General features: G+C 37.9%; 1 protein-coding gene across 2 annotated transcripts in view; it reads right to left on the bottom strand.

The window, feature by feature from the left end:
* VAV3 (vav guanine nucleotide exchange factor 3) overlaps nucleotides 1–13236 on the bottom strand; it is a 340350-nt gene that overhangs the window by 103290 nt on the left and 223824 nt on the right. For both annotated transcript variants that reach the window (XM_087866143.1, XM_045801631.2), the window contains exons 18-19: nucleotides 9428–9453; nucleotides 4304–4349 (exon numbers count right to left, since the gene is read on the bottom strand). In XM_087866143.1, the coding sequence (XP_087722269.1) occupies nucleotides 4304–4349; nucleotides 9428–9453 (72 nt within the window). The remainder of the gene's footprint in view (nucleotides 1–4303; nucleotides 4350–9427; nucleotides 9454–13236) is intronic.

Consider the following 13236-nt stretch of genomic DNA (forward strand, 5'->3'; position numbering starts at 1 on the left):
CGCTGTTTATGACACTATGCCATAGCATAGTGAGTCAGTATATAAAACAGTAATGTAAAATTAAAATATTTTCATATATACACCCATATACATGCACTTATGCAATTAAGACTTTGTGCCTGTATCTATTCCTTCCTCAGGCAGAATATAAATTCCTTATGAAAAGGAGCCATGTTTTATAATTAATGATATTGCTGGTGCCTATTGTGGTATACAAAGCTGGTAATGAAAGAAAGAGTTCTTGAATTCCTTTCTTCATACAAGAATTGGAGTGGCATTACATATCAATCCTATCCACCTGAAAGAGAAAGTGACCATCTTTGAAGGTGTCTCTGCTAAGGAACTGTAGGACATCTCCTCAGTGAATAAGACAATGTTTCCAAGCCACATGTTTCTCTGTGTAATCAAAAGTTACAATAAGCATATGAAAAGCAAGAGCTCTCAGAAAGAACTCTTTTATCATTTAACTATTATCTGTTCATTTACTATTCAAGGTTATCACGAATCACATGGGTAACTTAAGATCCGAAAGAAAATGAGCTGCCGAAGTATTTGCCATCTACTCCATCTAATCTTCAGGCAGCACAACACAGAACAACGGCCTGAATTTTTTAAAAGTTAGTGACTGTGGATGTATACAAGATGCTATGAATTGCACAAATTTAAGACAAAAAAAACCATGGGCTTGATCAAAGGACACATGTCCTGGTACACAGATTTGCCACATGCAAACTAAAATAAATCTTATATATTTTATACGTAGAAGGAAATTTTTAAAGCTCAGTATTAAAATTTAATTGGTAACGTTGACCTTGAGTGCCACTTTAGGTGATAAATATTACACCAGTGCTCAGATTTTGAGATTTATGATCTCATGTTCTTGAAAAAGGCCTAGCACCTCCGTGTTCCTGAAATAATTGATCTGTCTCTTACAAGTGTTATTTTCCTGAAACCAACATCTGTCTTAGGAGGAAAAGTACAAACTGATGAAAATACCCTGCTATATTTAAGATATCCAAACGAGCTACCAGAATTTGCAACTAACACATTACTATATTTATAAAAGCAGTCAAGATCATAAATTGATAAATTTCTTAGCACACAATAGAAGAAAAAAACTGCAAAGCCATTTGTAAATATTTTCTATAAAGATTAACCAAAAGTATTAATTAAGGGTGAATGTTTTTTGTTTTTGTTTTTTTCAAATAGGTTCCACACCCAGCCTGGCGCTTGAACTCATGACCCTGAGACTAAGACCTGAGCTGAGGTCAAGAGCTGGATGCTTAACTGACTGAGCCACCCAGGCACCCCAAGAGTGAATGTTTAAAATATGCTAACCTGACATGGTGCAAACCTATAGCTCACATTTTTCTTGAATAGAACCCCACGATATATGTTTTCAATTTGGGAGGTTTTCCTTTCTTTTGTTTCTTTAATGTAATCACAAACACTACCCTCCCTTCACCAAAACGCTCTCAACTACCAATTTTGATTGCTTCTCTTCTTAAAGATACACAAAGTATCATGGAAATCCATCACAGAAGCAGGGAACAACTGCAGATCGAAAACAACTATAATTATGAAACTTCTAGCTTCAATGGAAAATCAACACAAAATTCTGGGTCTGTTTGCAAAGAAATAACTGGCAAATATTATTGATTCTTCTACACATGACTAACTGTCCCATATTACGTTCCATGCTCTATCATAAAGTAGTAATTATAATAATGCCACCCCTTCACATTTACTGCATACCTGGTGCTGTTGTAAGTGCTTTATACCTATTAACTCATGTAATGCTCACAACAACTTTGTAAGGTAGGTGCCAGTATCAGTGCCCTCTTAATGAGGAAACTACAGCAGAGAGAGAGAGAAAGAAATTGCCATAGGTCAACAGCAAGTGAGCGCTGAAGCTGGGTCCCCAGCCCAGGCAATGTACCCCAGAGCCATGCTTCTTCCTCACCGCTAGATTACTCAGTGCTCCAACATCCATCCACTTTGTCAGGAGGAGGAATTGAAAAAAGCAAGAGAGTCAACGCGTGCAGAAAAAGCATTCGGCTATTCATTAATTCATTTAACAAGTACTTATTCATTTAACAAGCACCTACTACCCATAAAACTATGCATTAAGTTCCTTTCCAAAAAAGGTTTCCAGTTAATCAGTTTTTTTCTACAAGCCACCCTAAGTAAGACCCTGGAAAGCAGTCAGTGTATATTAGCACTTGGAGAGGTCAACTAAATTTGCTAGAAAAGATCAAAGGAATTTCCACGGTAAAAGCACTAACAGCAAATAATGCCCCTTGGAAGCAGTTTGTCCTTGCTAAGGAAGCCTCAATTTTGCTGATTTCTTATACACCTTGGAATGAGTGCAAAAACGGTGAAAGTATGCTAAGTGATAGTTACAACAGGACCAGCTCAGCAGAGGTCAGTGGTCAAGCAAGGGTTAACTTTGGATATTTAAAAAAAAAAAAAAAAGCTTTGCAACTGAAAGAAGCAAAGATGCAAAAGACAACCAACTCTAAACACGTGATTCAAGCCTACATCAAAAGACACCGACAGGAAGAAACAGTTATCATGTTAGCATCTGTAACAGGCAAGATCATGAACTATTTCTTTTTGCTTTTTGGGTTTTTTTTCCCCCCAAAATGTGGAGAACTGAGAAAATGCTCATACATAATTACCATACCTAATGGGAAACTACATGATATACAATGTGTGTGTGTGTGTGTGTGTGTGTGCGCGCGCGCGCGCGCGTTTTTCTCTTACAAACATAACATATAGGACCTCTTCTTTTGTATTTGTAAGTTGATTCTTCATGAAGTTCTAAAGTCTTTGGACAGTTAGGAATACCAGAACGGTGGTACCTATAGAGAGCCATCAACTTGAGGGTAAACTATCATATTACTGGTCAACTTTGTTATACTTACAATCTATGAATTCACTATACCTCTCTTTAAATAATCTAAGGGCTCCTAAAAATTCTGGCTATAGAGTAAATTGTTAATTTTCAAATGTGTTCCTACTGACACACTATAGAAATTCATTTCCCTGGAAGAAAATGGATTAAATAAAAATGCCCATAGAAGAAAGAGAAAAATATTTTTAAAATAACATTTGTAAAGGTTAGATCATTTTCTGAAATAAAAAACTACAACTCACACAAAATAAGAAAAAAACTATGCTGACAGTCACACAGTCCTACTAAATAGAACAGAAGAAGTCACTTCTAAATAGTATTGCAGAAACCTCTGCAAAGGGTATTGTGTTGGGAAAGTTTGAACTATTAAAGTAAACCAGAACCCCTATTTTTTTAATGGCCTCAATTTTGTTCTGTAGCTAGAAGATTTAAACTGATCTCAGGACATAAGTGAGGCACTTTCTAGCCAGAGGCAACAAAGCTCCTATAAATCTTTTCAAACAGCTCATGAACTGGCATGGCTACCATGGGTGTGGTTTCAGTTAAAAGCTATAATGCTTTGAAAGCTAAAATTTACAACTAGGTGAACACTGTTTATGATGAGAAAACAAAACACGTGATCCAGATTATTTTCCAGCAGGGTTACTTCATGTCCCACCTGATTTATTATCAAGTTCATATATTTTGAATCCTTCAGCTATGAGTACCCTTTACCCGCCATAATATGACCATATACATAACAGATCTTTGGTAATTAAGCTGAGGAAGGCGTTGCTTAATGGATGAAAAAAAATTATTCTAAAATAATGACAGGGCAAACCTCACGATGTTAAATAGAAAAAGACTGAATGCTCTCTGCAGACCAGTAATTGGTCCCCAAGGAGGATACTCGTTCACAAAGTCCTTAAATTCATTCTTCCATTATAAGAGAGTACAGATAAACGGCAAAGAAAAGTATTTCCCCAAATACTTTTGGGTACCAAGACTGTCTAGTTCATGAGCTCCCTGCACCCCTTAGAAAAGTTAATTTTTAAGTGCCCGCTTATTGGTTGATTTTCTTTCCATGTTTGGGAGGGAGAAGGTGGAGGGCATTGGCTGTGTTAGCATTAACCCAGGAGCCTGAGGCTGTTCAATAAGAACATAACAGCTCCGTGGATGGTTCTTGAAAGAGTGTGGTATGGGCGGTTACTCATCCTGTGAGCCTGTCCCAGGAAGCACCGTCAGGTGAATGATTTACACGTTAGACTGGCGCCTCCTGGTCACACATTACATACCAACTGCCAGGAACAAAGGCCAACAATCTGTCTGATTCCTACAGCAAATCCCATATACTTTCATAACCGCTTAACTGAAGTTACGATTGTACACATGTAATCAGAAGCGCACCTGGATCCACCTGTCTGGGGCTTCTCCGGAGTCCATTGGTCCGTTTCTGCGCAGAAAAGTAAAACAAAGCAAAACAAAGATTTCACATTATTAAGTTGTATTAGTACACGGTATTTTGGAAGGCCAGTTGATGTTTTACTTTCTCCATTTAAAAGTATGACTAAATTTGATCAAAACATGGGGTTCTACAGTTTTTATACTTTAACCGTTTTGCTTCTCTAACAAGTCTTCCACTTGAACATCTCTATTTGACGTTGTTGATGTTACGTCATAGAAAAGAAACATCTTTTCATTTGCCATCTCTGGGTATGAGGACTCAAAAAAATTTTTTTGGGAAGTTGTAATGACTACAGGAATTATGAGAACAAAGCCCAAGTAGCTATTCTTGGTTGGAAAATGCTCCCAGCGAAGACATGTAATCTCCAAAAGTCCAAGTCAGCTATTTCTGAAGCCTGACAGGCCAGAGACTGGAGAACCTCAAAACAGAGATCTGAAGCTCTAACACACGCTTCACTGAGAATGCTGTTTTAATTATGGCCGCTTGTATCTCAGTACTTAAAGAAACAAAACAAGCATGCAGCTTGTGAACCACGAAAGTGAATTCTTATCACAGAAAAGAAAGCCATAAGAAAAACCGTGCATTACAAAAATTATAAATAAGATGCAAAACAAAATAAATTTTAAATGTTTGAAAATGCATGGTTATGTGTTCAATTTCACATGGAATTAAATTCATTTCCACCTAATAACTATAGTAATCTCACTAATTAATAAGGGCCTGATTATCACTTTTTATTATACAACTGGATGAAATGCTGAGTTTATAACTACCATATAATTTAGATTTTCACAAAAGCAATTTTCTCCCTATGTGCGTTGGGGTTTGCGCCTATGTGTGGAGGAGACTTGGTTTCATTCAGAGCACATGTGGCTTTGCTAAGCACACATTAGCCATGGAGTTTTCCTAGTGTTCTTCCTGCTGTTTTCATTCACAAGTTAAATGGGTGAGATAGGGTCTTACAGCCTTCTTAATGGCCTCGAAGCCCATCAAGCGGACGTTCAGGATTCTCAAGGTGAAAGCAAACTGGAGAGATTGAAACAACTTTTGTTTTTTACCCAACTACTCTCAAAATGGATTTGTAAAAACTGAATATGACCATTACAATCAGTGTTGCACCTGTGTTAAGATGGATAGCTGTACTGGAAAAACTAGTATAAAGAAAGTCGTTACAAGTGAGAAGAGAATGTCACTCTGGGCTTCTTGGTAGCCAAGGTACAAAAAGGGGAAGCATGAGAGTCAAAGATTCATAGCTGATAATTTGGAAGAAAGCTGCTTTTCAGAGAAAATCTCTTTTCTATCTGAAATGTTATAACATTCTTTAGAGCTCTCTCTATGAAGGACAATGAACACAATGGACAATATTTTCAACAGGAAAATATATAATGATGGATATCAGGTTGCTCTTTACTTCCTGCATATCCCTTCACCTTTGTACAGTAGAAGCGGTCTTTCTATGCTCTTCTACCTTCTACTGTCAAAATGCTTAGTGGCCAGAAAGGAATTCAACCTTTGGGTACTATTCCTGGAATTCCCTGTGCTAGTACCATTTAAAAATTACAGACTTGAGATGTGAAAAAGAGCCCTTGAGTTCAAGACCAACGCTCTATTACCGTGAAGTTAGGATTAAAAGAGAGAACAATTTGCAACAACACGGATGGATCTAGAGGGTACAATACTAAGTGAAAAAAGTCACAGAAAGACAAATACCATATGATTTCACTCATATGTGGAATTTAAAAAACAAAAATGAAGAAAAAAAAGAGAAAAACAAAAAACAGACTCTTAAATACAGAGAACAAACTGGTGGTTTCCAGAGGAGGGGGAGGGTGGGGGTGAGTGAAATAGGCAATGGAGATTAAAGAGTACACTTGTCACTATATTGCACACCTGAAACTAGTATCGCACTGTATGAAAAAAAGAGAGAACATGGTATAATTATTAAGAATGTGGGTTCTAGAATCAGACTGCCAGAGTTCAAACTCAGACCGTGTCACTTGGCACCTGCTATTTGATTGTGAACAAGTTAGTTAACATCTCTGTACCTCAGTTTTCTCGCCTATAAAATGGGGATAATAATAGTACAACTTCACAGCATTTGTGGTGAGAATTAAATGAATCATGTGAAATGACTGGAACAGATCATGCCATGCAGTAAGGATTACTAAGTGACAGCTTATTATTATTATTATTATTATTATTACTACTACAACTATTAACTTCATGGTATTTTGACTGTTTAAATGCACACGAATTACAAAAGATTTTTCTAAGTTGTTGCCTTATTGCTTATGTTTTAGATTTTTCCCCCTAAAACTCAGTGACTCTGAAAACAAACTTTTCTGCAGGAAGAGTGGGCAGTGGAATTATGATTTGTTGCACTGAAAAAAAATATTTTTCAGCTACTTAGACCAAATGCCTCTGGAGATGCATTACACTTCAAAAGCACCTAAAAAAAGTATTTTACATTATAAGAAATTTTAGAAATGTTTAGCAGGGCATATTTAAACAATATGAAAATGCTAATTTCAACTGTCATTCTATCATATTTCATCCAACACAGTCCCCTCCCCCACCTGTATTCTTAAAAGACTGGGACAGAGCTTTTGTCCCCAGCAGGGAGAGGAGAGAAAACAGGAAGGCACAGTCCCTGGGAGCTGTCAGGTACAGCTCCATGAGATCAGGAGAACTGATCTTCAGAACCTTCTCAATTTTTTTTGATCAACCCAGATGGGGCAGGGGAGGGGACAACCAACCAACCTAATTTTAGAAGCATTTGAGTTATTCCTTGCTTCATTACCTATTACCTTGTCTTTCTCTAAAAGAACTACTTTTATCACCGAAGAGTCTCTTCTTTGCCTCTTGGGGGAAACTTCATTCTCTGTTGATTTTACCAACAAAATAAGCAAAGATTCAGTTGCTATGGAACTGTCTTTGGTTCCTCTCTGTTTTACAGGTAGAAAAACCTTTAAGGAATGGATTTAGTGTACCTATACGTTAAATGGGTACATAATGATAATCTTAATTCCTAGAGCTAGAGGTAGCTCCTGAAGGTCCACTCCAGAATGGGGCGTGGAATGAACATCCCAGGGGTTGTCATGAAGGCCTATAGATATTGTGGCTATTGAAACTGACCTACCTTGAGAATGAAGTGTAAAATTAAAAATAAAAAAGTCACAAAGATAGCTATTGAAAGGGGAACAGAATAGGACTGCACACTGGTATGTGGAGAGAAAGAAGATCTTCAGGAGAGGGGGAGAAATGCAGTTCACAGAACACAGATGCTTCTTAATGTTCTTTTGCTACACTTCTCCCTAACCCAAGCTAAGATTTCCAACTAGGTTGGCCAGTGACTATAATTATGCATCCAAAATAAAGATTATTGGCAGAATCACACATTAAATAAAAATTGCACTTATTGTATTCAAAAGTGAAGCAAGTCACTAAACCACTGCCACTGCATTAAAAAAAAAAAGTCAATGTGAAAATTAATTCATTTCATAATAGGCTTCCATGTACTTTTTTAAGAGAATAAAATGCCTGGAGAGAATTATTTAGTATCATTTGAAAATGATTAACCACTTCTTATTAGCACTCATCTGTAAATATACTCACTTCGTATCACTTAATAAAATCAAGTGAAATCACCTTCTTTGCGAAAAAAAAAAATTTTTTTTGGTAAAGTAACAAAGTTCCGAGCTCTAAGAGGAACTCTGTCTCGATAACCTAAGGATAACATGAGACTATAAGAAGGCAAGCTGCTTTCCAAGATCTTCACAGGCAGCACCTACAGTCCTCATGAAAAACCTTACCTGTCAACTAAACACTGAAAGGAATTTCACATTAATTTATTTGAGCCCTAGAAGAACTTGCATGAACTATTTTAAAAATATTCCTTGAGCTAGATTCTAGCCTTTAAGACATAATTAACTGATAAACTGAAGACGTGCATACGAGCATCCTCCCATCATTCTTGAAACCCTATGTGCAAATTCTGTGCTTATGCAAAAGAGAAGCAGAAACACTCACTTCTTATCTGATGTCTTACTGTACTTTTCATTGTTTTTACCAACTATATAAATGCCAGCCTATTAAAAAATATTACACCACTCTTAATGATACGTAATTATTATCTGTTAAAATAATTTTGTATAGAATTTTTTTGTCATTCTTTTACTCTGAAATTCTCAAGCTACTATACTTTTGGTTCATATAACTAATCACATGCATTTTATATTTTCATTTTCTCTGTGGTATTATTTTTGGAGGTCAGCTGAGAAATTTGCTACTCTTGGTTAAAAGCCAAGGCAATGGTCTAAAACCTGTCATATTTTTCATTCTTTCGTATTTTTAAAAATAGCTTATTCTGAGAGGTGACAGGGATCACACAGTTCTAAGCCATTAGACCTTAGACTGTGTTAAACCAAAAGAAATGTTACCAGATCTTGCTTTGATCAATAAGACATGACAGAAATCCTGTTTGTGTTCAAAACAGAAAACTACTAGAAATTTGAATCCACATCCTTAGATGAACAATGTTAGAACTTCTTAGGATTAGCAAATGTTGGGCAGCAATGCAATGTTTCATGACAGGGACAGGTCGACCAATTCCCTGGGATGAGGGCTACCTTCCTTCTGTACGAGCAGGATCAAAGATATTCATTCCAATGAATACAGATGCATTAAGTTTTATAAACTCCAGGGCTTTGTGGAATTCTGCAGGAAACGAGGGGAAAGTATCCCCATATCAGTGCCACACATTGCTACAATATTTGAAATTTACCTAAGTATTAAGGGTCTGAAAGGTTCCATTTCACACCTATTCTTAAATATTCACATTTTTCCTCTACCGAAGATCTTTAGGAGGTGACTGACTGAAAATTCCTGATTTAACCTGTGCATTTCATTCACAAGTACTTGGTTGCTCACTCTAGCTCTGTTTCTATCCATTTTAAGAGGCACATTTCACATTCTAAAAGCTCAAGCCTGCTTAAGTTAGCAAACAACCCAAAATGCAAAAGTTATAATATATATATGTAAAAAAAAAATGGAAATGTTAGTCTTACCTCCAGTGGTTTGAGCGTCCCTTGTTCTGAAACAAATGTAAAAATTGGCATTGTCAGTGTAAAGTTATTTTGTTTGGTTAGCAACCTTAGCTTGCTCTCTGCAGCTTGGTAAAACACTGCTGCTTTGTTTCCCTAACTGATACTTGTAATATATTTCCAGGGTCCCTCAGGCTGGGCTAGTAATTGTTTTGCAACCCAGGTTCTCTTGCCTTATTGGCTTGTCAGGAAAGTGACTCATAGTTCTAAATGACTTCTAGGTTATGCTTAACTTTTTCAATTGTTGATTAAGCAATGTCAATCCAACCACATAAAGCTCCTTAAAACAGAGGCTTGCACTAAATTTACATGCATGAGAGAAAGCCAGGTGGGAACCTGTCTTTCAACCCACCTAGTTTTAAGAATCTAGACACACTAAGTTAACAAAGGTATTTCACCGACTATAACAATTGCGAATTTAATGCTGTATAATACTGCATAAGGATTTTTTTTTTCATTAAGTGGCTATAACTCTTATTTTTGATTTGGGGGGAAATACAGTTTGATTTAAAGAGGGAAATAAAAGACTGACAGGATTCGATTCCCATGCTTATTTTCCTTTCATCCTTAGTTTCCCCATCTGTAAACAGAAACAACAATCTCTTCGTTACACTTGAGTTCTTGAAAATGATGAGCAGTTATAAAGGGCCCTGAGATCTGCAGGTGACTACGGTGGCAGAAGGGTAAAGGGTCCCTCAGAGTAAAGGCACACACTGCACATGGAGAACTGGTGGGTGATGCTTCCTTTCCCCAGTCCCAGGAGCACCTATACACGTTACCACTTTTCCAGACTGTGAAGGAAAATACCTCATCATTTTGAGCCTATAGTTTTTCCATCCAAAATGACCCTGTAAAGAAGGATCTGAGAAAAGAAGAAACTGAAGGAAACATCAGGAAAGAATGTGCAGGCCTAAATGAGAGCTCTGTAAGCTGTTTCTGTAAGAGAATCCAAGAAGCCCCACGACCAAGAGTTCAAGGGGAAAATTCCGACCAGAACACCTGACTAGCTGCCACAGATTGCTTTACCCAGGAAGCTGCCTGGGGCATGGAACAGAAGGTTGTTTTGTTTGATAAAGCACTACTCCTGATTAATGAAAACGGAAGACATGTGACCAAAAAGTCACCTTTTGGGAGAAAAGTTAGGTCTGCGTTCCTCTGTCAGTTTCAAATCCCTTCACCCTGACTTTCACATGACCGCCTTCTCTGAAGACGTCTTCGCCGAGTCTGAAGTTGGCCCCTACAAAGGAGTATTCCTGGACAGAAAGCTATATCACTTCTTTCTCTCCTCGTTTAGAAATATGCAATGTTTCAGAAGAAAGACTGCCTAAGAGGATTGGTTTGTGGAGAGGATCTGTAAAAGTACCATTTGGCTGGATGCTGTGGCCAGACTTAGAACCCAGGTTAGGTGAGCTTAGGTTCCTAACAGAGCAGGTGTGATACCTGTTTCACTGGTTTGATCAGAAAGACCTATATTCCAGAATAGCCCTAAACTACTTTTTTTTCTCCTCCTGGTGCATTGGAGAAAGTCTAAGCTAAGAATCGTAAACTGCCAAGAAGCACCAAATGGGAGAAGAGTTAAAGTTTTCCACCCAAGGAGACTGAGGAAAGCTTGGACTATTTCTAGATGTCCTCTGAAGTGGAAAAACCTCAGGTCTTTTGGGTTCAGTGCTCATAAATGAGTATGCAACTTAATTTCAATTAAAAAAAAAACTAATTTTTTTCTGACTCTTTGCACTGAAGTGTTTTTATGTCCTTATGAGTAAGTCTTTTATAGTACGCTCTAAATGTTTCATATTTTTTTTTTACAAAACCTATGATCACCCCTGTGACAGCAGGGGACACACCATGCTCCACGACAGTCATCTGGTTGCTCCTCAGGAAATTCCTGGGGAGAGATGGTATCTCAGGTGGTCATCTAACTAGACAGACACCTGCATCTCTTTACCCAGAAAATAAGATCTAGGAACAGAAGACACTTGCTGACAGGCTCTTCCTATCTTGTTACATAGGGTTCAAGTGCAAGTTAGCTGGCTCCTGCAGGAGGGAGCACCTATTACAGAAACAAGAGAGTGAGAGGTCCTGGCGAGGCATGCATGGGACTAGTACAAAGCCAGAAGCAATCTAGACTGCGCTGCTACCTTACCCAATCTCCCTCTTTCATTTACCCACTTCCTGTTGGCTCCAGCTTTCTCTCTTTAATGTCTCATCAAGCAAACCAGCTTTCCCCATAATTCCGATTAGATGAACTAAGAACTGCTCTACACAAAGCCTCTTCAGTGTAACCCAAGTAGGTAAAAATGGAAAAGCGGCTTTGTGCTGCAACCCCAACTCCAAGGTCACGAGTCCCTACTTAGGGCTTACGTTTTCCTCACCACCACTTCCCATCCTCATGGCTACCATGTCTACCCTCTACCCTGTCACCCATTTCCTCCATAGACTTGGCCTGGAGAAGTTCACACTCTAATCTTCTCATGCTGGGCCTAGCGCATGAAAGTCTCAGCTTTTATTTACTTCTAACTCATGGGAGGGTTCTATAAATTTTCTAAGAATAGGGCAAAACCCAAAGGACTGGAAAGAACTCTTAGAACCTGTTTCAAGGTCAGCAATTCTTATGCAGATTCCTTTAGCTAATACTTCTGCGCGTGCTCTAGCAGCCAGGCGTTGAACTGACTGCCTCTTTTACAAACAGAATCTAAATTCTGATAACCATATTAATGCAACAGCTTGTTAACTTATATGACAATAACAGTGATGAGAGAGAGGAAGACCCAACTACCCACACTGCTTCATACATTTTCAAAGCAAAAGCTCATTCTGCCTAGAAAAATAGAATAAGAGCCTCTTTCAATGAAATATTCTATGGAAAAATTGCTCTAATTTTGAAGTCTCCAACACCATCCTCGACCTCCTCTTGACATGGACCCAAAACTACTATACTATACGGCAGGTACTTGGGTCCCTAAAAGACACTTTGGGTGTCACAGCTCTGCATGAAGACTAAGCTAACAAGGACTGATGACCATCAAATCTATTTTAGCTGAATTCTGACCCAACAGAAAGGTTACTGCTTGAGATCTGATAAAAAAAAAAAAAAAAAAAAAAGTCTTTCTTTCTGTCTCTCTTTTTTTCTCCTGGGAACTTCCTTAGGAGAGTAATTCAATTCTTCAAGTTTCCAAAAGTTTTTAATCCTCAACTTGTCTTTACCCTGCAGCCTATTCTCAGACTCCTATTGATCAAACTATAAAATGTTCTTACCCTTTCAAGAGCCTTTCTAGATGGTGACTCACAGGCCCTCAAGGGGTTTATACCTCGCATTCTTTCATCAAGTCCCAACTGGTTTGATGTAATTCAGAGAAGGGATGTTACTGAGGTGCTTGGAGGCTTTGCAGAACTCCATCTTCAATGCCAGCACAGGGGTCAATGTGCATATTCGTGTAAAAGAAATGTTTTTCACTGAGGCTTTAGATTCACTTAATACAATTCATTTGTTTAAACAAAAAATTCAGTCCTATTGTTATTTGTTTTTCCCAATACAAGTGGCTCTCAGTGCATACATGATTGCACAATTCGCTTTGTCTCTTATCTGAAGTTCTTTTTGTTAAGACTAAGCAAATCTATGTCCAGTAAGACTGTCTCAAAAGAGGCCACAGGAAAGTAATAACCAATATAGCTTTTAAAGGTGCCTTGTCATCGCGGCTAACATGCTATTCATGTGAAACATTAAAAGACAGTTGGACTGATCAGATTTTGAAGTTCCACAAATGTATGTTCAC

The sequence above is a fragment of the Ursus americanus genome, chromosome 12, assembly GCF_024610735.1.
Source record: "Ursus americanus isolate L20-20 chromosome 12, mUrsAme1.1.p, whole genome shotgun sequence".
Classification (NCBI taxonomy): domain Eukaryota; kingdom Metazoa; phylum Chordata; class Mammalia; order Carnivora; family Ursidae; genus Ursus; species Ursus americanus.